At 33.8% G+C, this 25,201-nt stretch overlaps 1 protein-coding gene across 1 annotated transcript in view; it reads left to right on the top strand.

Annotated features, from left to right (window-relative positions):
• Positions 1–25,201, top strand: part of SEC63 (SEC63 homolog, protein translocation regulator) — a 74,452-nt gene that overhangs the window by 8,895 nt on the left and 40,356 nt on the right. The window contains exons 2-8 of the mRNA XM_038554873.1: positions 7,577–7,676; positions 12,252–12,366; positions 13,986–14,098; positions 21,022–21,083; positions 22,094–22,152; positions 23,688–23,738; positions 24,998–25,106. Coding sequence (XP_038410801.1) covers positions 7,577–7,676; positions 12,252–12,366; positions 13,986–14,098; positions 21,022–21,083; positions 22,094–22,152; positions 23,688–23,738; positions 24,998–25,106 — 609 coding nt within the window. The remainder of the gene's footprint in view (positions 1–7,576; positions 7,677–12,251; positions 12,367–13,985; positions 14,099–21,021; positions 21,084–22,093; positions 22,153–23,687; positions 23,739–24,997; positions 25,107–25,201) is intronic.

The following is a 25,201-nucleotide window of genomic DNA, read 5'->3' as shown; positions in this document are numbered from 1 at the left end:
TTTATATAAGAGAATTACTACGGTTTTGGTGTTGAGTTGTGCAAGTCCTTTATAGTTTGGATATTAACCTCTTGTTGGACATATCATTTGCAGATGTCTTCTCCTAGTCAGTAGGTTACCTTTCCTTTTTGTTGGTTTCTTTGCTGTGCAAAAGCTTTTTATTTTGGTGTAGTCCCAATAGTTCATTTTCACTTTTGTTTTCCTTGTCCTTTATCTGTTCTTTAGTGATTATTCACTATTCCATTGTACCATTTATAACTTTAGGCAAGTTACTTAACCTCTTGGAGCCTCTGTTTTTTTTTTTTTTTTCCCCAAGTATGATACATATATACATATCCCCCAGGTTATTGGAAGGTCTAAGTAAGAAAGTTGATGCAGTCAGCAAATATTTATTAGGCACCTACTATGTGCCAGGCATTATGTTTAGGCAGTCGAGTGTTTGGTAAACAATGTAGATGGGATTTCTTTTCTCTTGAAGCTTACATCCTAGTGTGGGGGAGATGATTGACATAGTTTATATTAAGTTCATGTTAACAATAAAATATTAGATAGTGATATATACCGTGTAGAGAAATATTCAGAGACAGTCTTCTGAAAACGTTCCTTCAAGCTGAGTGACAAAAGGAAGTCAGTTTTTCAGAGACCTGAAGCCTGTTGGCTAGATGAACAGTTGTGTGTGTACAAGAGCCTTTAAGGCAAAAAAGGAGTTGGGCATATTCCATGAACAGAGAAGACCAGAATGGAAGGAGTTTGCTAGAGTGAGGAGAAATCTGGGATAAAGTCAGAGAGGGAGCTGGGGTGCAGAGCAGGTAAGAAGTTCGAATTTTATTTTAAGTTCAATGGGAAGCTATTGAAGGTTTTTAAGCAGAGAAATGACAAGATCTTGACTTACTATTCTCCTATTAATGAGGTGAAAAAAAAAAAATGAGGTGAAAATAGTTCTTTGGCCACCTTGCCTATGTATCCTTTTATGGATGATGGCTTTCTTACTTAAAATGTTTAATGAAAAAATTTAGTTGTATATTTAAAAAATTACATACTATAAAATATCATACAGATGGTCCTGAGTTATAATAGTTCAACTTATGATTTTTGTACTATAAAGTGTGAAATTGATACACATTCAGTGGAAACTGCTTCAAATTTTAAATTTTGGTCTTTTTCTGGGTGGGTGATATGTGGTACAGTACTCTCATGATGCTGGGCAGCAATAGATGCTGGGCAGCAATATTGAACCTTGGCTCCCAGTCAGCTATGTGATCACTACGGTTAACAATGGATACACTTAAAACCATTCCATATACATATACTCCCATTCTGTTTTTTACTTTCAGTACGGTATTTAACAAATTACGTGGGTTTCCTTCTCGAGTGTAGGTGACAGATAAACTCAGGTTTCTTGAATTTTCCAATTTAGGTAATCTGTGATCATATGCACTGGTGTAGTGGTGGTGGCAAGTAGTGTTTAGTCAGTCCTCTATCTGTCCCAAATCCAAATGGTTCAGACTTGGCCTTGAGAATGACACATTTTGGCATTCAGATTCCAGTTAAGATCATAACAGAAGCTTTAGTTTATCTTAGTGTATTTTGAGATTAGGATGCTTTAGGCCTGAGCTATAAGTATATATCACTATCTAATATTTTATTGTTAATATGAGCTATGTCAATCATCTCCCCCACACTAGGATGAAAGCTTCAAGAGAAAAGAGATCCTGTCTACATTGTTTACCTCTGAGCTGTAGGCCTAGAGCAGCAATTCCTAATTTTTCACTATCAAATTATCATTCTGTGCCTCTCATTTTGAAGCATTCTGGGACCCAGACTGCACTATTATAGTAAAACATGTTTTACTATTTTTTCAAATTAATAAAACAAAATTGTCCCAACAGTGAGTGAGCCATTATCATGATGGTGAGGTAATACATTCTCGACTAGCTGTAGAAAGACTTTGGGTATCTAGAAAACTGATGTATAATGTATTTTTAGACTTTTTTTTTTTTTTAAAGATTTTATTTATTCATGAGAGACAGAGATCGAGGCAGAGACACAGGCAGAGGGAGAAGCAAGCTCCATGCAGGGAGCCCCATGCGGGACTCAATCCCAGGTCTCCGAGATCACACCCTGAGCCAAAGGCAGATGCCCAACCGCTGAGCCACTCAGGCATCTCTCTTTTTAGACTTTTTGGATTATTGAATATAACCTGACTCTTGGACCCCTCAGGGATTTAGGAGTAGTTTTAGCAGTCACTGAATTTTGGGAAGAGAAGTGTGGTACTTTTTCTTTTTAAGTAAATTATGTCCTCTTTATATCATTTAGCTCTATTAATTTAAGTAATCTATATTTGAGGCATGTTCATAAATTTCTCAGGTATTTTCAAAATATATAGTGATGTGTTTATTTGCACTGAAAACTGAAGTCATACTTCTTTATTTTTTTAGATTATTTATTTATTTATTCACAAGAGACAGAGAGAGAGGCAGAGACACAGGCAGGGGGAGAAGCAGGCTCCATGCAGGGAGCCCGATGTGGGCCTCGATCCCAGGTCTCCAGGATCACGCCCTGAACTGAAGGCGGTGCTAAACCGCTGAGCCACCCGGGCTGCCCCATACTTTCTTTGACTGATTTTGATTTATCTAAGTAATTTAACAATGAGGGCTGCCTTTGCCAATTTGGTTATATAGGGTATATTTTCTATAAATTGAATGATGCAAGGTAGTCTTCACCTTGGAGTTTTAACAAAATATACTTAAATTAGAAGGTAGAGCTACTTTGTCTAAAATTGTGTCAGGTTGGCAAAAGTGTACTTTTCATTTTTAAAAATAAGTTTTGGGATTTATGGGGTTTTTACAAGCTTATAAGTGACAGCATAGCAGATATTTTTCTCTAATTTTAGTAATTTATCAACTTATAATATTTATCTTGTCTTAGTAACACCAAAAAAAGTACATCAAATTTTAACATATAAAAGCTTGTAGGGATCCCTGGGTGGCGCAGCGGTTTAGCGCCTGCCTTTGGCCCAGGGCGCGATCCTGGAGACCCGGGATCGAATCCCACGTCGGGCTCCCGGTGCATGGAGCCTGCTTCTCCCTCTGCCTGTGTCTCTGCCTCTCTCTCTCTCTCTCACTGTGTGTCTATCATAAATAAAATAAAATAAAAATTAAAAAAAAAAGCTTATAGATGTCAAACCTGAGCATGATAAACTTCCTGATGTTCTTTTACAATGTGTTAAAGCATTTGGAGGTGAAGCATCTTGATGCTTGCAATTTATAGGAAGTTAAAAAAAAAAAAATGAGTGGGGAAAAGGAAATTAGAGGAAAAGCCAGGAGTTGCAAAATGTTAACATTTGGTGAATATAGGTGAGATATATTGTCCATTGTAATATTCTTTCAACTTTTTTGAAGTTTTGAAGATTTTCAAAATAAAAAGTTAGGAAAAACTTCATAGTCACAGGGAATAAAAAATTAATTTTAAGAAATAATGTGTCAGTATTATAAGAAATGGTTTGTCAGGATAAAAATATATCACATTAGGATAAAACTATGTGCGGGATGTAAAATGAAGGGTTGGCTTGTTCATGAGGTTTTGTGAATGGATGATGGTAGGTATGAAATTGCTGTGGCTTTCAAGATTTCATTGGTGTGTTTAAAAGTGATGGAACTATTTTAAAATGTCAATTTCATGTCAAAAATGACATCTTTGTGATAAAAAATTTGAGATGCTGTATTAGAAATCTACAAGTAGATACATGATTTTTAAAAATTCTTTAAAAATTCTTAGGCAGACAGGTTTGAAGACTTCAGTTCCGGTTAACATTCTTTCGGCTCTTTTGGGTTCTAGGAATATGGTGCTAAGAGTTCACTCAGTTATACTAAACCCTGACAGATCATTCTGGCACGGACAGATGGCTGTGACTATTTTAGCAAAGACATTATATAGCTTATGAAGCACAACCATAATAGCCTTCCCCCAAACCTGTACTATTTCCACAGACATAAAAACTTTTATGTTCAGCTGCTGAGAGCGATCATAATATGTTATATTGTTTTTTAAAATCACAGAATTGTTTTATGACTTTGTAATTTCCCCTTTTCTACAAATGTGGATAATTTCTTTAAAAACTATCATAAGTTAATGGTATTACTTAACATAAGTTTTACTAGGCATGACACTAGTAATTCTCTAAACTAGAAGTTTAAAAATGAACTTTTGTTTTGTTTTAATTCTAAGATTCTTCTAAAACCCTGCCTGGAAGGACTCTACTTGTGATATTTACTTTGACTTTGAGGTCATTGTTGTAGAGATTTGGAATGTGTGCTCTGAATATTTAGTTGTGCAGGAAATCTAAATGCCAGTGTGTTACTGTGTAAACCATAGCTTGTAGTACTAACTGATTGACTTCGGTATTATCCTAAAAAGTTAAGATTTGAGTTTTGGATCAGAAGAGTGAGGCATAGAATGTACACATACACATTGTGCAAAATTACGGGGCTGAAAACCATGTGTACATTTTTTTGTTCAGAAACATTGAGAGAGGGATCCCTGGGTGGCGTAGCAGTTTGGCGCCTGCCTTTGGCCCAGGGCACGATCCTGGAGACCCGGGATCGAGTCCCACGTCGGGCTCCCGGTGTATGGAGCCTGCTTCTCCCTCTGCCCATGTCTCTGCCTCTCTCTCTCTCTCTCTCTCTGTGTGACTATCATAAAAAAAAAAAAAAAAAAAGAGAAACATTGGGAGAATATCATTCCTTTGAATAGGTCAAGCCATCTGGTTAATAGAAACCTCAGCATTATTCTTATAACCTTATTAAAATTTCCCCTTGGTTTTATAGTTGAAAATGGGAGACTGTGGAGGCTTAATTTAATGAAATATAGATTAAAAAATCACCAGTGATATATTCAAAAGTGTCCATAATTTATCCAGGAAAATAAAAAAGTTAACATTACTGTCATTTCATTCTCGGACTCTTTACATTTTGTCACTTGTCTCAGTGAAGTTCTTTATAGCAGAAATTCAGTTTAGAATCACACATGACATTTAGTTGATGTTTCTTTAATCTTCTTTAGTCTGGAACACATCTTCAGTTTTTTGACTTGGAAGATTACAGGCCAATTGTTTTGGGAATGAACCTGAATTTGGGTTGTTTGGTGTTTTCTCATGATTAGATTGAGGTTATATATCTTAGGCAGAAATTTTATGAAACTGATGTTGTGTGTTTCTTATTGCATTCTGTCAGATGGTATGTGATTGCATTTTGTCCCATTGCTATTGATGTTCACTGATCACCTGATTAAGATAATGTCTGCCAGGCTTTCTGTATTAGTTTCCTATTGCTGATGTAACAAATTACCACAACCTTAATGGCTTATTACAACACAAATTTATTCTCTTACAGTTCAGGGGGTGGAAGTCCAAAATCCGTTTCACTGGCTAATCATGGTGTTTGGTAGAGCTGGTTCTGCCTGGAGGCTATGGAGTTGAGTCTTTTCTTGCCTTTTCCCAGCTTCTAGAGACAGCATGTGTTCCTTGGCTTATGACTCCTCCCTCCATCTTCAGAGGACATCACTCCAGCATCTCCCATTGTCATATCATCTTCTTTGTCTTTGGTCCTCCTGCCTCCTTATAAGGACCCCTGTGATTATATTATGCTCATCCAGATAACAGGATACATCTCCCCATCTCATCTTAATTTTGTTGGATCTGTGAAGTCTTTTCTGTTAAAAGACTATTTCTGTAAAATAATGCATTCACCATTTCTGGGTATTAGGATGTGGACATCTTGGATGTCAGTTGTTCAGCCTACCATACTTTCCCACTGTAAAATCATTCTTTTCCCTTTTGTAATAGTCTGTGGAGAGACACTTGGATCCCTTGTTCTTGTTAGTGGAGAATGGTATTTAGAACCTAGAAACTAGCAGTAAAGTGCCAATGTTCTGACTGCTATTGATCTCATTCACTGCTCCTAGGCTCACTTAATAGTGCTAGTGAATACATATGTATAGAATACATCTGTATTTCTCTATGAAAATCTATTAGTCCCTATAGATATCTTTAATTCCTATTCAGTACCATAGGATTCATTCTTTTTATTTTTTTCATGTGTGTATCTCCCTTCTCTGACTGTGAAAAACTGATTCCAGTTATCTGTTATGTATGTTAACTTATTTGATCAGTTCCCCTGCATATTGCCAGTCTTCTTTTCTGTCACCACTCCTTCCTGTATGTGGATCTGTCTTCATCACACCTGGTTCTGATATCTCCTGCCACATACCTCTCCTGTGTGGATGCTTTCCTCAAAGCATGGTGGTTAACAGGGTAGTTGGACATCTTACATGGTAGCTTTGGAACATTCTGTTGTATGCAATGTATGTTCTCTTATCTAAAATCTCATTTAAGTAGTGTGGTTTTGTAGTTTTTTAGTATTGTGAAAAAATTTCTATTTAGTATTAGCCAGCTGGAGTCAGTTTAGGTGATTTCAGTTTTTTGGCAACAACAAAAGCATTATAGTCAGGAGCCAGTGGACCATATATATGCCTTCTCCATCAGGCCTGATCGAGGTGTTGACCTTTGGCTCTTGTCAGTGTCATAGAGCTTCTTCATAATCAGTTTGATCTGGTGCTTCTTGGCCTTGACATCCTTAGTGAATACAACAATTATTGTTGTCTTCTATCTTCTTCATGGCTGACTCATTGCTCAGGGAGAGCTTGATGATGGCATAGTGATCAAGCTTGTTGCTCTTCCAAGGAAAATATTTGGGCTGCCTTTGGAGTGTCTTGGGCCACCAGAAAGTGGGTGACATGCAGATCTTCCTTTTTTTTTTGTAGCTGAGGTTGCTTTTTAGCACTGCCTTCTTGGCGTTCAGGCCTTTGTTTAGGCTTCAGCTTTAGGGGGAGGGGCTTTTTCTTTGCTTTTGCATGCCATCTTTGTAAAAAGGTACATTTTTATTTTAAAACATATTTTTTTTAACTTGTATTCAAGTGATAGTAATGAGTTTAGTAAAACGATACATGATATTTTGGCTTGGTTTAATTCCTTTTTAATCGAGTTACACATTTTTCCTGATGAGTAAAATAATGCCTTTTCTCATTCCTATATGAACCTATTTTAACTTCTCAGAGGTTTGGGTGGTTTTTCTAACTTAACATAATTATTTACATAATTGAATAATACTATTTCTGCTTAGCTTCCTTTACTAAGCTGCATGTTTCACTTGTTTTATACTTTTGTACCTTCTATAGCAGAAGGGAAAAGAAGAGAGAATTTCTGAGAAATTACTATGTGACTAAATATTTTGGGTTCAAGTCAGTTTTTTGTGTTTTTCAGTTAGAAGTTATTTAAGTCTCACATGAAAAATGATTGCCTGATAGTTGAACAAAATTTTCCAGGTAGATCATTTGTTCTGAGTGACAGAAAAATTAACCTATAATGTGAATTTTTCTTAAAGGTTATTTGATTAGGTAGTCTTTTATGTTCCAGTAAAATTTTAGCATAATAATAATGGTTAGTATAGTATTAACTGGTTTCGCCTTCACTGTGAAAAATGCTTTACCTTAACACCCTATTTATTTATTTTTTTGACAGAGCAAATTCGATTAAAGAATATCAGAAAAGTATATGGAAGATGTATGTGGTATCGTTTACGGTTATTAAAACCCCAGCCAAATATAATTCCTACAGTAAAGTAAGTAATTGGTTTCAGTAAAAAAGTACTTAGTGCTTATTCTTTGCTAGGTAACAAAAATATGCATATAAAGATGAATAAAACATATGTTTAAAGAAATTGTAGTCTTAGTAGGGATAAAATGTGAATTTGGGAGTTTATAAACAGTGATTTAGAAGTTCAGAGGAGAGAGAATGTACTTCTGACGTGGGAGGAAAGGAGAAGGGGAAGTCAAATCTTGAAGGAAGAACTTGTGCATCTTGTCAGGATTAGAATTCTGCCTTAGACTATGGGGAAATGTTTAAAAGATTATGAAAATGAAAAGTAGGGAGGTGACAAATTCAAGTTTGCATTTCATAGTGATAATTAAAGTTTATTGAGTACATACTATGTGCCAGATGCTGTGCTTAGGGGCTTATATGTTGTTATCTCATAACTTTATTATTATCTCAAAGTAGATATTTTTGCTATTTTTTTTTTTTCAAATAAAAAAAATTAAGAGTAAGATGAAGTAACTTGACTGTGGTCCTGAAGTTGGAAGTGTTCGAGTGGGGACCTAGTCGCCCTTTATTTTGGCAGGCCAATCTGATTAAACAAATCATCAGCCTGTTAAATTAGAGTAGGCCTGTTTGATTTTGTGAGGTTCTGGGGTAAGCTTTAGAGCCTAGGCTTTGGGCCTTCACCCCAAGTCATCAATTTTGAGATAATAGATTAATCTGATAGGTAAAAAAGTTGCCATTGGAGGATTGTATCTTGTGAATTACTTATATCTATCTATCCAGTAGATAAGAGCAAAGGAAATTAGCAAAAGTAGAACCATTTATTTTTTAATTTTGGTTTAAATGATGATGATAGTTTTCAGCATATCTGTGTAACTTCAAGGAGTTTAAATAGTTTTTCTTTGTAAGGTTTTACTTTGCCTGGTTTAGTTTCTTTGCAAAGGGAGGGAACTATTAGCTTTCACGTTAAGAGTTCTTCATTGATGTGAAACTAAAAGGCAGAATTAGTGTTTACAGGAGTAGTTTTATGTTCACAGTTTATTCTTTGCTTTTGCTTTTCATTTTATTTTATTTTTTTATTTTTTTGCTTTTCATTTTAAATTATAAGTTTTATGAGGTAGCAAGACAAATATTTTTGGCCTCCCAATCTCTTCCTTTTTGAGTTTTGGTCAGTAATTTGTGGGTATGCGAACCTCAGTTTTCAAGGAAAAAACCCAACTCTGTGAAGATCTCTTCAGTGATTAGTAAACTCATTTACTTAAATGGAAGCACAGAGTAAGGGATGTTTATAAATAAGGAAGAATTAAGTGGATAACTAGGAATAATTTAGATAAGATAAACATCAAAACCTTTGTGCTACTTAATTAACCTTAAAGCATTGTTTTGTAATTAAGCAGTCATTATGTAATGCTTTAATTTCTGGAAGTTGCTTCCAAAATGACCTTTAATATATGCCTAGAATAAAAACACAAGACTTCACAAGTTGATCACTGATGCTGTATGTAGGGAAAAATGCTTATCTTTTCACAGGACCTAAATATGTTTTTAAAAAATTGAGTATAAATCATGATGATGAAATCCATTATGTTTTCACCTTTGCTTTGACTTTCAGGAAATTAAAGCATAGTTGTACTGGTTGTTACAGTTGTCATCAGTCTCCAGGGTTCTCTTACGAACTTCTTTCTTCATTCTTGGGCTCAGGGAGCCAGGTGCAACATGTAAAGTCTCTATCATGGGGTATAACATATCCTAGGTGTTTTGATTCCTCTTCTACTCATGATTGCTTTTAAATCTTGTTTTAGTGATTTTCAATTTTACTTTTATCTTTGTTTTCTGAGCTTTTATAGCCTTTTGGGGCATGGGCAAAACAAAATGTGGAATTGTTAACTTGTAGATTTATTTATGATAGTCACAGAGAGAGAGAGAGAGAGGCAGAGACACAGGCAGAGGGAGAAGCAGTCTCCATGCACCGGGAGCCCGACATGGGATTCAATCCCGGGTCTCCAGGATAGCGCCCTGGGCCAAAGGCAGGCGCCAAACCACTGCGCCACCCAGGGATCCCTAGATTTTCAAGTGTTCTGTAGCATATCAAGGGTATATATAGCAAGCTTTGGGTTTGAATTAAAAATTACTATGTAAATTATTTTCATTATTCAATAAGTAGTTCTTGTGTGCCTGTTATTTATGTGTCAGGTATTATATCAGGAACTGATACATTGTAATTAACAAATAGATGTGGTTCAGCAACTTGACAGTTGTGGGAGAAAGGGGTGGAGTAAACAAGTAGTGATAATAGAGTTTAGTAAGGGCTGTGAGGGGGGTGCTATGATAGAGCAGAGGAAGGGTGCTAAACTCTGGCCTGAGATTCAGGGCTTCCCACTCAGGGTTGAAATTTGGGTAAGAAATACTAAGAACAGCTAAGAGGAATTATTTACTATCTGTGAGGTGCCTTCTAGGTGCTTTCCATACCTTTATCTCATTTAATTCTCAAACCCACTCTAAAAATTGGAAACTGAGTCGTTAAGGACAAAGCAACATTCCAAGAAAGTGTTGTGAAGCTGGGATTTGACCTCAAGTAGTTTTGTTCCAGAGCCTGTGTTAATTACCTTTCCCTAGATAGCTAGGTAAAAGTGGGAGTTTTCCAGGTAGGGCATCCTTTTCCTCTTTGGGGATGTAGGTAGTGTGGAAAGCAGTTTGCAGTATTAGGTACTTAATTAGGATTAGAACATTATTTTGGTCAGATGGAAAGAAATTTACATCTGAATGCCACTTGTGTATAAGCTACTCTGGGGTTAGTCAAAGCTCCTAAGATCCTGTCCAAGTGCTCAAGGAGCTTGCAGTGAATTAGAGGAGAAAGATCATGGTTTTTGCTTCTTTGTGATTGTAACCCTGGTTTACCCATTGATCACCTTGACAAGGGTAAGGATTGCTTTGAAGTGAGTCTTGAAGGATGAATAGAGCTTAGATAGGCAGATCTGGGGAATGGGAATTCTAGGTAGAAAGATTCAAGAGCAAAAGCATGATGGTGGGAACTTGGGAGATGGGGATTTTTTTTTAAATGGATGATAAAGGTCAGTAGTTGAGTTGGAACTTGATCCGTGAAGCTCATTCCAAATAAACATATATAAGGTAGGTTTCTACCAAATTAGCTTAATTAAACGTGGAACATTTTCTATCTTTGAAAATAGGTCACTCTGATTTTCTTTGGTTAGGCATTGTGTGATTCATTTTATGCGTTTAGCAGTTCCTGTTTAGCATAACAAATTGTGATATAGAGAGTATAAAAAATAAAAATTACTCAATTCCATCATTTAAAGATAGCCACTATTAAGATGATTTATCTTCTATATTTTTCTATATTTTTTTCTATATATTTCTATATTTTTAATAAACTTTTATTTTTTAAAAATAGCATTATATTATACGTATACCTTTGAAAGCTGTTTTTCTTGTTTTAACAATACAAGGTAGATAGTCTTCCACAGCAAATACTGTTTTTATTGGCTAGATGGCATTTTACGTCATTAATATACCATTAATTTATTTGTCTACTACTCTGTTGATGGACATCTCTAATATACCATTAATTTATTTGTCTACTACTATGTTGATGGACATCTCTGTGTGTGTTTTCTGTTATTTGTATCTGTAATCAGCTTTTTATATTTTATATGCTTTTTAAATTTTACTTTTTATTATTTTTAAAAATATTTAAATACAGTTTGCCAACATATAGTATGACACCCAGTGCTCATCTCAAGAGCCCTCCTTATATTTTATAAGCTTAATTCTAGTTTATTTCTAAGTTTCTTGAAATGGATAGTTAAAAGGGTGTGTACTTCTGCAGGGTTTTTGATACTTTATTGCCAGATCATCCTTCAGAGTGTAGTTTCTTTTTTCTTTAGCCTCTCCAACACTGGTAATATCAGTCTTTTAAATATTTTTACTAAACAACATATTGGAGAGAAATTGTTTTTTTTTTTTTTCAAACTATATATTCCTTTATATCCCATTTTTATCCTATTATGTACATCTTCTTATATCTGTATTGGCTAGTTATTTGGCTGTGTATTGGTTTGTTTTGTCTCCTATAAATGGTTTGTTTAATTAGTTCCATATAAATGGACATTTAATTTGTTTCCAAAGTTTAATTGTTATAAACAAGACTATTCATTCATCATTGCACAATTGACCCATTATTTTTTGCAGTTTATCTTACTAAAAGTCTAATTGCTAGGTTAAGAGCAGCTCTTTTTTTTTTTTTTACATTAAATGGTTTATTAAATACTTAGTATTAATATGTTTTGATCAAATTAAAACCATTAGTTAATAAGTTGCATTAAGTTCTATACATAAAATTCTGTAAATAGTTATTGAGGGAATATTACATGTAATCTAGATGCACACTATAGATTCTAGGGAATTCAAAGGTAAAAAGGGCACTGTTCAAGAAATTGTAGAATGGAGTCAGTATCAATGATGTAAAACACTTTAGATTGTTTTATTGTCTTGATCTGCCATAATGTCTGCATAGACTCTTAAAGGAATACTACATACATGTATTTATTTATATTTCACTTATGTTTTTCCTAAACAGGAAAATAGTTCTGCTTGCAGGATGGGCATTGTTCTTATTTCTTGCATACAAAGTTTCCAAAACAGACCGAGAATACCAAGAATACAATCCTTATGAAGTATTAAATTTGGATCCTGTAAGTAGTATTTTTACATAATGTGCAGTAGTTTATTGACTGTATGAAGACACTATAAGTCCATATCCTAAATAATTGGGTTGTGCCTAAAGAAATCAGACTTTGGGGATGTATCTTATCCATTATTATTCTAATATATGCATGTTTTTTAAGCTATAGATGTTAATTTCCATCCTTGTAAGGCTTACTTTGAAATTGCGAAATATAAGAATATTTGAAGATGAGATAAGAAAGTAATATATTTTTTATTTTATTTATTTTTAGGAAGTATGTATTTTAAAGATTTTTATAAGATTGGTTTAATGCAAAGTTAAAACCAGGAGGATCATGTATGTTGGGTGGTAAAAATCTCATGATCCTGTGTTAATTAACACTAAAGCAGTGTGTTAAGTCTTTATGTCTTATAAAGAACTTCATTGTTTCATTGTTAATGGAAATTCAGATTAACTTTGGATAGACTCCTTAGGTGATCTCTTAATTGAACTTGATTGATGCATCCCAGTAGAAAATTTGTCTTTTAGATATATCAGTGGAAAGTTAGAATTGAAATGAATGCTAGAGATCATCTAGCTTTTTTTTGCCAATGGAGAAAACAAGGCCTGGAAAATTTTTGTCTTGTCTAGAGTCCCATAACTTCTTATTAGTCAAGCTGAATCTAGTGTTCTTTCCATTTTTTTTCCCGAACCACTTTGTTTACTTCTAGTATTTGCTCAGTAGGTGGCTTTATCCAGATATTAATATAATACAAATACAAACCATGTTTTCTAGTTTTATGTTTTGTAGAAGCAAAATTTGCATATCTGATTTTTCTTATTGTGATGGTGATAGTCATCAAAGAGTTTTTTTTTTTTTTTTCCAAAGAGTTTTTTTAAGGTTAAAATATTTAGGGACAATTTAATGCCATAAAAATATGAAAAATTTATTGATAGAAATTGAGTCTAATTAGGAAAAGCTAAGATAAACTTATGTGTTTAAAATTAAAATACTGATAAACAAATGAAACCAGATGTTCTTCAGATTATTTCTTAGAAAGGAAGTTAACCTTTGATTTGAGAGTTTCTTCAGACTTAATTTACTGTGATAATTCTTTGATATTTAAATGTTACTATCCTTTTATTTTATTTTATTTTATTTTATTTTATTTTATTTCAGTATGGCATTGTGTGGTTTTCATTCTTAAATTATTGGTGCCTACTGAATCACATGACTCCTAGTAGGTGCTCAATAAAATAAATATATTGGACAAAATAAGTATATTTTTATTTAAAAGATACATGGGCTGAAATTTATGGGACAAACATACAGGATGAAAGCATTTTTCTCTTTTTGAAAATATTGAGTAGTTTTTTTTTTTTTTTTTAAGATTTTGTTTATTTATTCATGAGAGAGACACGGAGAGAGAGGCAGACACAGGCAGAGGGAGAAGTAGGCTCCATGCAGAGCCCAATGTGGGACTGGATCCCAAGACTCTGAGATCATGCCCTGAGCCAAAGGCAGATGCTCAAGCACTGAGCCACCCAGGCATCTCATGAATAGTTTATATTTAAAGTTCAAAATGGGATGAATTATGGTTTTACAGCATTGCGCATATTTTTATTAAAACAAAGCTTTCCTTTTAGGGGGCAACAGTAGCAGAAATTAAGAAACAATATCGTTTGCTGTCACTTAAATATCATCCAGATAAAGGAGGTGATGAAGTTATGTTCATGAGGATAGCAAAAGCTTATGCAGCGTAAGTATCATAGAACCCATTACACATTTTTAGGAGTGGTAAAGATAGTTTTTTATTTGAATGAAACAGTTGTTATACACTTTTAAATGCTGACCTCATGTGTTGAGTCTATTACTTATGGAACTACCTTGGCAACCCTAAAGTGCTAATTTAACTAAACTTGAATTTTAAGTAACTTAGAGCAGAGTAGTACTTTTGCCCATGAAGTTTGTTAAATTAAGTAGTAGGTAATACATTAATGGAGTTATTTTCCAAGCATGCTGATTAGAAGAGGATACACTTAACACCTTGTTTTCATTTCTAGGCTTTTATTAGGCTAGATCTACTTCTCTTGTTTTGGCAATGTAGCTTGTCTCATTAAGCTATCTAAAGACTAATTTAATTTTGGAGAAACAGGATAGAGTATATAAAATTGGAAGTAATTTTTCCTTCTTGAGTGTTAATATTACAAGAGATAAAAGTTAGCTGGATTCTTCAGGACTGATAGGCATATCCCCATATAGCTCTTATGTTTTAAATTAAAGAGTAAAATACAGACAAGATGTCTGTTTTTAGGACTCCGTGATGTATAATTTTGTAAGCTAGTTTTAAAAATGGAAGTAAATGATAGGATACTCAGGTATAATAGCAAACTGTGAAAGTGGTGTATGAATTACAGAAGTTTGGGAAATACTCATTTTGTGCTTAATAAAAGTATATATTGACTGTGCCTCCTCTCCCTTCTTTTTTTGAGTCGCTTGTTATGTATGTGAATAGGATTCTGCGATAAAGCAGTGCCTTCAGGAGCTTCCTGAAGTGTGTACTACGTTTTCTTTTCTGTATAGCAGATATCCTCCAGATTGCTGTCTTTCAGTTGATGTCTCCTCTCTTTTTCATTGTGTCTCCTCCAAGCATTTATTCTCATTGCCCAAGTGTTTCAGTGCCTTAATTGCTGTCTTCAGGTAATTTAAAAAGAACTGAAGATACTCAGGAAAATCAGATAGCTAAGACTATTTAATTAGTAATTTTAATTTTAGTGCCTTTGGTACAGTTATTTTTTTCCTCCTCAGTTTTCAAGTATTGTAACATTTTTAAGTTGATGATTTTGTTCTCAGGTTACTGGAAATCTGACTCTTTATGATGTATGGTCACTATTCTAAAAAGTACAGAAGAATAATATCTGGCCTTTGGTTTTAACTCAGTTACATGATCAAGCTGTAGAATATTTTATAAGTAAAATGTCTTAAATAGTTGATGGTCCATTAGGCAAATGAAGAAATAAAATGACTGTGGGACCCAGAACTTCAAGATCTTATAACTTGTGGAAGTATAAATGAGTTAGATAAAGGTACATTTTACTAAATATAAGTTCTGAGTGATTGAAGTCCCCATTTTATGCATAGCTCTAACAGCCTAAGTATAACTCAAGCAGCTTTTGAAATGCATTTATAGGCTTTGAACTGAATTCTAAAATTTTTTATTTTTTATTATTTTTTAAAGGTTTTATTTATTTATTCATGAGAGACACAGAAAGAGAGAGGCAGAGACACAGGCAGAGGGAAAAGCAGGCTCCATGCAGGGAGCCTGATGTTGGACTCGATTCCGGGACTCGAGGATCATGCCCTGGGCCAAAGGCAGGCACTAAACCACTGAGCCACCCAGGGATCCCTGAATTCTAAAATTTTTTAGAATTTGCTTTGGCTGTTCAGGATAGTTTTCCCTTATTTGTCCATTATAATAATAAGCTGGGTCATTCCTATTTCTTCATACCAGTTTCTAGCTTAAAGGAAAGAAGTCTGGTTATTTTAGAGGAGTTAGACCAGCAATTGAATTTTCTGGTTCATAGTTTCTGGCTTCTCTTTTGGATGTAGTTGGGATTTGGCTTTCATGTGTAAAACCTATGTTTAACCTACTTTATAACAAGTGAACACCGTAGATGTTACTTTAAAGCTACTTTTTTTTTTTTTTTTTTAAATAAAAAGCCTGTGTTTTCATGTATTCCTATACATAAATATGTAACTTAGCTTTATATAGTCAACTCAGGGTCAGTCACCTATAATTTAATGAATTATTATCTAGGTTATGATATAAAATCTGGGGCCCCTGAAACTGTACACAGAATTTATGTGTATTTGTAACTGTGCATTTTTCCAGGGCAGAAGGGTTACAGATTTTATTGGATTTGTAATAGGATCTATGACACAACCTCCCACTTGCAAAGTTAAGGGATATAATCATGTTTAGGAAACTTTATACTCATTGAATTTTTAAAAATTATGTTAATATCATTGGTCTTTTTAAGCTTATATATATATATACATATATATATATATATATATAAGCTTATATATGAATTATACCAAAATTACATAACTTTTAAGTACTTTAAGTCTTAGTAATGGTATTATACTGAAGCACTAATAAGTAGCCAAAATTATTTGTTTTCTTACACTTTTAAAAAGTTGATAAAATTCCTTTAATTTGAGTATGGAGCATGGTGCCTGTCACACACCATTTGTACAAGTCAGCTTAATGAATTAATGGAATGGTAATCAGCTGTGTTTGCAGTTTGAAAAAATCGAGTGCTTCTATGATGTGAGCTATGCTTTATTTTGCAAAATCTGAGGGCATTGTATAGAGAACAGAACAGTTTATTATGCTGCCATCATCAGGAAGGTAGAGCAGACAGATAATTACTTTTGGGAAAAGAATCTGATTAGAAGACAGAATATTGAGAAAAATAGTAGCTAAAGCCCTGGGTGGGTGGACAGTTGTACTGGGAAACCAGAGAAAAATATTTTGAGAACTGTCCCTCCCTTAGTTAAAAAAGAGCCACCATAAATACCCCTCTTTATGAGCTTGCAGTCTCTTCGACAGTGCTTTTTGTTGGCTTCTGTATTTTACTGTGGACTTAGGTCAAGTAGTGTAAGTGGAGTTACAAAGGGACTGAAGATGTCAATGTACTTGTTTTTTTTAAATGACCAAATTGATAAATCTAAAAATATTTTCAATCCTTGATGAACATAGGTAAAGAAATCCTCAACAAAATACTACCAAGTTGCATTCAACAATACACTGAAAGGATCATTCACCACAATCAAGTAGGATTTATTCTGGGGATGCAAGGGTGGCTCAGTATTTGCAAAAATCAACCAGTGTGCTACACTGCATTAACAGAGCAAAAAAATAAAAATCACATAATCATCTCAATAGATTAAGGAAAAGCATTTCACAGAATTCAGCATCTGTTTATGATAAAACTCTCAAAAGTGGATTTAGAAGGGAACATGCCTCAACGTAATAAAGGCCATATATGAAAAACCCACAGCTAACATCATACTCAGTGGTGAAAAACTGAGCAAATTAAGACAAGGATGTCTACTCTCACCACTTTTATCCAACCTAGCATTGGAAGTACTAGCCGTAGCAGTCAGACAAGAAAAAAAAAAAAAAAAGAAAGAGACATCAGTATTGGTAAGGAACAAGTTAAACTATAATCATTTGCAGATGGCATGATACTATACATAGAAAACCCTAAAGACTGCCAAAAAAACTTTTAAAAATAATAAGTGAATTCAGTAAAGTTGTAGGGTACAAAGTTAATACCTAGAAATTGGTTGCATTTTTACACACTAATAATGAACTAGAGAATTTAAGAAAAACAATTTCGTTTACAATTGCATCAAAAAGAATAAAATAAAATAATTAAAAATTAAAAATAAATAAAAATAATAAAAAAATAAAAAATAAAAAAATTTAAAAAAATAAAAAAAAGAATAAAATACCTAGAAATAATCTTAAGATGAAAGACCCATACTCTGAAAACTAAAACAATGGTGGAAGAAATTAAAAATATGACACAAACATGGAAAAATATTCTATGCTCATGGATTGAAGAGTTAAATTTTTTAAATGTCTGTATTACCCAGAGCAATCTACAGGTTCCATATAATCCCTATCAAAATACCAACAGCATTTTTCACAGAACTAGAATAATTTTAAAATTTATATGGAATCACTTGTGGTTCCCCAATCAAGAGATTCTGAATAGCCAAAACAGTCTTGAGGCTGAAGAACAAAGCTGGAAGTATAACAATTCCATATTTCAAGATATGCTATAAGGTTATAGTAACTAAACTATATAGTATTGGCACTAAAATAGACACACAGATCAATGGAACAGAATAGAGAGTCTGGAAATAAACCTGGATTTATATGGTCAATTAATCCATGACATAGGAGGCAAGATATGCAATGGAGAAAGTCAGTGTCTTCAAAAATGGTGCTGGGAAAACTGGAAAAGAATTCTTATATGCAAAAGAATGGAATTGGACCACTTTTATATATAAAAATAAACTCAAAATAGATTAAAGACTTAAGAAGACCAGAAACCATAAAACACTCAGAAGAACTTAGGCAGTAATTTCTTTGAGATCTGCCATAGCAGCATTTTTCTAGATAAAAATTGTAAGGCAGGGGTGCCTGGCTGGCTCAGTCAGAAGAGCATGTCATGTGACTCTTGATCTCAGGGTCATAAGTTGAAGCGCCACATTGGGCATGGAGCCTACTTAAAAAGATTTAAAAAAAGATTGTAAGGCAAGGGAAACAAAAGCAAAAATGAACTATTGGGACTACACCAAAATAAAAAGCTTTTGCAGGGGCCCCTGGGTGGCTAGGTGATTGAGCATCTGCCTTTGGCTGAGATCGTGATCCCAGGGTCCTGGGATTGAGTCCCGCATGGGGCTCCCTGCATGGAGCTTGCTTCTCCCTCTGCCTGTGTCTCTGCCTCTCTCTCTCTCTGTGTCTCTCTTGAATGAATAAATAAAATATTAAAAAAAAAAAACTTTAGCACAGTGGAGGAAACCAATAAAACAAAAACTACTTACTGAATGGGAGAAAATATTTGCAAATGATACATTCAGCAAGAGGTTAATTTCCTAAATATATAAAGAACTTAAGCAAAGCAACATCAAAAAACCAACAATACAATTAAAAAATGGGCAGAGAACCTTTTTTTTTTTTTTTAAATGGGCAGAGAACCTTAATAGACATTTTTCCAAAGAAGACATATAGGTAGATGATCAACAGACACATGAAAAGATGCTCAGCACTAATGATCAGAAAAATACAAATCAAAACCACAGTGAGTTATCACCCTGCACCTGTCAAAATGGCTACAATCAAAAAGAAAAATAAGCGTTGGCAAGGAGGTAGTCTGTGCACTGTTGGTAGAAATGTAAATTTGTACAGCCACTGTGGAAAACAGTAGGGAGGTTTCTCAGAAAATTAAATACGTAAATACACTATGATTTAGTAATTCTGCTACTGGATTTTTCCCAAAGAAAGCAGAAACATTCGTTCAAAAAGCCACATGCACCCCTATATTTATTGTAGTATTATTTACAATAGGCAAGTAATGGAAGCAACCCAAGCATCCACTGATAGATGAATGGATAAGGAAGATGGTGGTATACACACCCACGAACACGCACAGGACTCTTACCTAGCCATAAAAAAGGATGTGATCTTACTATTTGATATGATCTTACTATATGATAACATGAGTGGACCTAGAAGTATTATGCTAAGTGAAATAAGGTAGAGCAAATAAGGGTATTATGCTAAGTGAAATAAGGCAGGGAATAAGAGATAAATAGCATAGGGAATATAGTGAATGGTATTATGATAGCATTGTAGAGTGACAGATGATAGCTACACTTGTGGTAAGCACAGCATAATTATAAACTTGTCAATCACTATTTGTACACCTGAAACTAATACTGTGTTTAACTATACTTCAATTAAAAAAAATTAGGGGGCTAGCTCAGTCAGTAGAGTGTGTGACTCTTTATCTCAGGGTTGTGAGTGCAAGCCCCACATTGGGTGTAGAGCTTGCTTAAAAATAATAATAGAAATTATGGTTTAGATGAAAAAAATTAAAATCATTGAAAAATTTTACAATTTTTTAAGGTACTTCTGCATTTTCCCTCAATGTGGAGCTTTGTTGAATGAAAACCACATTGTATCCTCTGTGTGTATGTTCTGGGAAATAGAAATATTAAAACTAAATTTGGACATAAACATAATCTTTTGCCACTTGGTCTTCAAAAATGCCTTTTTAATGATATTACTGGTCATTTTGTGTGTGTCTGCATTGTCTCCTTAAGAACATTGTAAAATTTTTGAAGGATTTGAAATTTTCTTTAAGTGTTTTTTTTTTTTTTTTTTGACATCTATTTTGGGACCTGGAAAAAAAAAACACTCTCATTCTGTGCTTTGAGCCATTGCCCAGGTCAAAGGTTATATTTCCTTTTAAGTTTTTTAAAAAAGATCACTGTTATTTTTATATTGCTGGATTAGGAAGCTGTTGGTTTAAAAAGTATTTACCTAGTCCTTCTGGCAGTTGTTTTAGGAGAAAATTGTGACCTCAGCACAATGCAAATAACTTTTACTATAGCAATGGAATTTTACAGGTGGTTTCTTTTTTTTTTTTTTGAGAATGTGGTACCAGTTTTGGAAGGAATATTATTATTTGTATTAAATTTATAAATAGTATATATTATTAAAGTATAAACAATGCTCATTGAAGAAATTTTGGAAAATATATAAGAATATAAGAGAAAAGTCACCTATAATCCTTACTGTCTTCTCATAAAAATGTAGTTACCTTTAATGTTTTACATTCCAGCTTGAACTGGCAAAACTTGAGAACCCATGGGCCAACCAGGAATTTTTGTAAAGGCTCAGTAGTTCTCATTTGCTTTAATGTAGAACTCCTTGCTTTCCTCTCTCTCTTGTTTTCTGATTTCAGAGGCTTTTCTTGATTTTTCTGAAATTAATATCTTTAAGAAATGAATTGGTTAGTTAATAGAGTTTGTATGTATGAGTATTTACTTTTCATATGTGGCTTTCTAATTTCACAATTTTGTTTCTTTTGATGCTAGTTTAACTGATGAAGAGTCCCGGAAAAATTGGGAAGAGTTTGGAAATCCAGACGGCCCTCAAGGTGTGATAAATGATAATTAAAAATTACTGGTGTTATATACACACATTTTTATATGTAATGAAAATATTAATAGATTGAAAAGAATTCTTGATTTTCTTAGTTTGTGAATCGGAAAATTATAACCTCAAAGAATTAAATAGATACGTAAATTGAGTCCTCTTTAGCTAATTTTTACTTTTTCTTTCTAGCAACAAGTTTGAAAGATAGAACTTAGATTGGTTTGATGAGAAGAGTAATCACTAATTATTCATCATTTCCAGCTAGCAGTTGATAAAAGTTGGATAAAAACAATTGTTGAAAAAAAAAAATCTGTTGTTCTTTACTGACTTTAAACGTTTTCTTATGTATTCATAGAGTTTACTCAGGATATATTAAAGAATTTACATTTAATTATTAATGTTTTAAAGATTTATTATTTGAAAGAATGTGAGCAGGGGGAAGAGGCAGAGGGAAAGGGAGAGAGAGAATATCCAGCAGACTCCCCACTGAGTGTGGAGCTGACGGTGGGGCTCGACTCTGACTCCAAAATCATGACCTGAGCTGAAGTCAAGAGTCAGACGCTCAACCAATTGAACTATGAAGGCGCCCCAAAAGAATTTAGATTTAAATAAGAAGGAATTTATGTACTTTGGTTGAGCTCCCCCCCTCTTCCTGAAAAATCCATGAACTTTTATGTGTTGGGAGCACAGTCTTTCTTGGGACACCTGGGTGGCTCAGTGGTTTAGCGCCTGCCTTTGGCCCAGGGTGCGATCCTGGAGCCCCGGGATCGAGTCCCACATCAGGCTCCAGGCATGGAGCCTGCTTCTCCCTCTGCCTGTGTCTCTGCCTCTCTCTCTCTCTCTGTATGTCTATCATAAATAAATAAACAAACAAATAAATCTTAAAAAAAATACAGTCTTTCTCAAAGCTTTTTTTGAGGAAGGGGGATAGTTTGGGAGGCAGAATTTGGGGATATAACTAATAAAACTGGAAGTGGAGGAGATTCTTCAGAAATACTCTTTCTATTTTAGCCACAAGCTTTGGAATTGCCTTGCCAGCTTGGATAGTTGACCAGAAAAACTCAATTTTGGTGAGTGCATGTAAATAAGACACATTATAATAAAGAGAGCTGTAACAAAATACTGCTATGTTGTTTTTAATGTAACTGTGTATTGTCAAAACTATTTTTACATAATAGAGAAGATAATTGGTTCTCGTGATTAGATTGCTGTTTGGGCAGTAAATGTAGTTTTAAAACTTTGAAGTTGTGATTTCTTTTGGAGGCAGTTTCAGGTTGGGTCTTATCCTTGGTTTGGAGAACTACGGTTTTTATATGGTATCCTAAGTAGTACTCAGAATTTAAATTATCCTTCATTTCACGTTTATCCAAGCTCAATTAATGTTAATATATGCTTAATGATATATATATATTCCATATGGTACTTAGGAAATCAGTAGGATATTAGACTTTTTTTTTTTTGAAGATTTTGTTTATATATATATTCCATATGGTACTTAGGAAGTCAGTAGGATATTAGACCTTTTTTTTTTTTTTTTTTTGAAGATTTTGTTTACCTGACAGAGTGAGTGAATGGGGAGGGGCACAGGGGGAGGGAGAAAGAATCTGAAACAGACTCCTCACTGAGTGTGGAGCCTAGTGTGGGGCTTGATCCCATGACTGTGAGATCACAACCTGAGTCAGAACCAAGAGTCAGAGGCTCAACCAACTGAGCCATTGAGGCTCCCCAGATATCAGACTTTTAATCAGTGATAGATGCTGCAACTCTAAAACATCAGAAATTATCTTAACCTATTGTTCAGGAATAGATGTTTCCCTATTTCACATTTCTTAAAAATGATTAGGAGCTGCCTTTGTAGCAATAAAAAACAAAATTCATATAATCTGAAATTTTTGAAAATGAGGGTTTAATGTTCTAGTGGATGACCATTTGTTATTTTCAGGGATATATGGTTTCTGTATATAAGAATGTTTGTCACACTTAGGATTACTTTGGGAATACTGGAGAAGAGAAAGATAGTTAGCTATCAGATTTGGGATTAAGTAGTAGCAGAAAAATCTAAGACCAATAGACAGAAATTACTTGTAAACAGAACATTAGGAAATTGCTCCTTGATAAAGAACCAGGGTTCTAGTATTTATTTCCAAGACACTAACTACTTGCTAAAGTGTGCATCTATAAGTACCTGACTGGAAGGAAAATATAATTTATTTATTTTTTATTTATTTATTTTTTTTGAAAATATAATTTATAAAGCTGTTTTGCTGGTGTTATCTACAGAGGAGATTAAAAGATAATTTATTATAGTGGATAAGAGTATAAGTTTTTAGATTTGAAGTGCCTGGATTCCAATCCTCGCTCCACCACTTACTAGCTTTGTGACCTAGGACAAGTCATGTTACCTATGTGTGTGCTGCAGGTTCTCTATTTGCAAAAGGAAAATAATAATGATGTCTTTCTCCTAAAGTTTGAAAATAAGGATTAAATCAAATAATACATGAGGAATGCTTTTGATAGTGCCTCCGCCATGTAAGCCTAAAAATAAGTGTTCTTAGATGTTATAATTTATCTGTGAAAACCATAATTATTTCCTTTTCAATTCTAGGTTTTACTTGTATATGGATTGGCATTCATGGTTATCCTTCCAGTTGTTGTAGTAAGTTCTAATTCTTTTTATTAACAATGTTTGGAAAGGGAATTGGTGGCATGCTTTGGAGTCTATAAGATTGTAATTTGTATTAGAGTATAATCAATTGATCCTTGAATTTTAAGAATCTTGTATTCAGCTGTACTTTAAAGGTCTTCTAAAAGTGATATCATCTGAGTATGTTAAAGTATATATAGCTCCTCCCAATAAAAGTTAAACACAACTGAAATATACAGATGTATTTAGAATTAAGAATGTCTTCCTTCCTACCTCTCTCAACTTCATTTCTTTGTTAGAGATAATCACAGCTAAATTTGGTGTTCTCCCTTCCAGATTTTTTTTTAAAAGATTTATTTGTTTATTTTGAGTGGGGGTGCAGAGGGAGAGGGAGTAAGAGAATCTCAAGCAGACTCCCTGCTGAGCACGGAGTCCAGTGCAGGGCTGAATCCCTTGGACCCTGAGATCACGACCTGATTTGAAATCAAGAGTTGGACACTTAACCAACTGAGCCACCCAGGTGCCCCTTTCAGATATTTTTCTTTGAATTTTGTATACATACACACTTAAAAAAAAATCATCTTACTGTATGTATTGTTCTGTGACTTCTTTTGCTTCCTATATTATAGCAATCTGATTTTTAAAAATAAGTGCAATAATACCTCAATATGGACATAACAAAGTTTATGATTTTGTGACTTTCTTTTCTTTTGTGACTGGTGGTTTTCTCTCAGGTCTTATAGTTCCTGAGTCTCATAGTAAACTAATAATTAAGTTGTCTTGCCTTCATCATAGGCTTGTTGTGTGAGGATACAGCTGTATGGAATCAAATGAATGAAAGTAGTATATTAACAGTAAAATTGCTCCTGACCTTATATAACAAATATTTATTGAATACAACCTGTGTGTCAGGAGCCAGCTTGTTGCTTTTAAAGCAGTGGGTTGTTTTGGTTTCTGTTTTGTCTTCAGTTTCTAGCTGAAACATAAATGTTTTAAAATATATATATTTTTTAAATAAATAAATAAATAAATAAATATATATATATATATATATATATAGTGAGGTGTAGGTTGCTGTTTAGGTCTTGGGCAGTATAAATACTTGCTAAATAATTTGAAATATGTAACAAAACATTTGTGCTAAAGTTCAGGTATTGTTACTTGTTTTACGAACATTTAGAAAATTTGGCCAGAAACATATTCTGCATCAAACCTAATATTTATGGTGGTTTTGATACTTTATTTATTGTTCAATTTTATTTGCGTTTTAGGGCTCTTGGTGGTATCGCTCAATACGCTATAGTGGAGACCAGATTCTAATACGCACAACACAGATTTATACATATTTTGTTTATAAAACCCGAAATATGGATATGAAACGTAAGTAAATTTAAGTAGGCATGATATTAGATTATTTTCTGAGTCATTCTTTTTTTATATATATATTTTTTCTCCCTTAGTGTTTTCTTTTTTTT

This window comes from Canis lupus, chromosome 12 (genome assembly GCF_011100685.1).
Source record: "Canis lupus familiaris isolate Mischka breed German Shepherd chromosome 12, alternate assembly UU_Cfam_GSD_1.0, whole genome shotgun sequence".
Taxonomy (NCBI): domain Eukaryota; kingdom Metazoa; phylum Chordata; class Mammalia; order Carnivora; family Canidae; genus Canis; species Canis lupus.
Note: the sequence above shows the minus strand (reverse complement) of the source record. Positions and strands in the feature narration are given on the sequence as shown.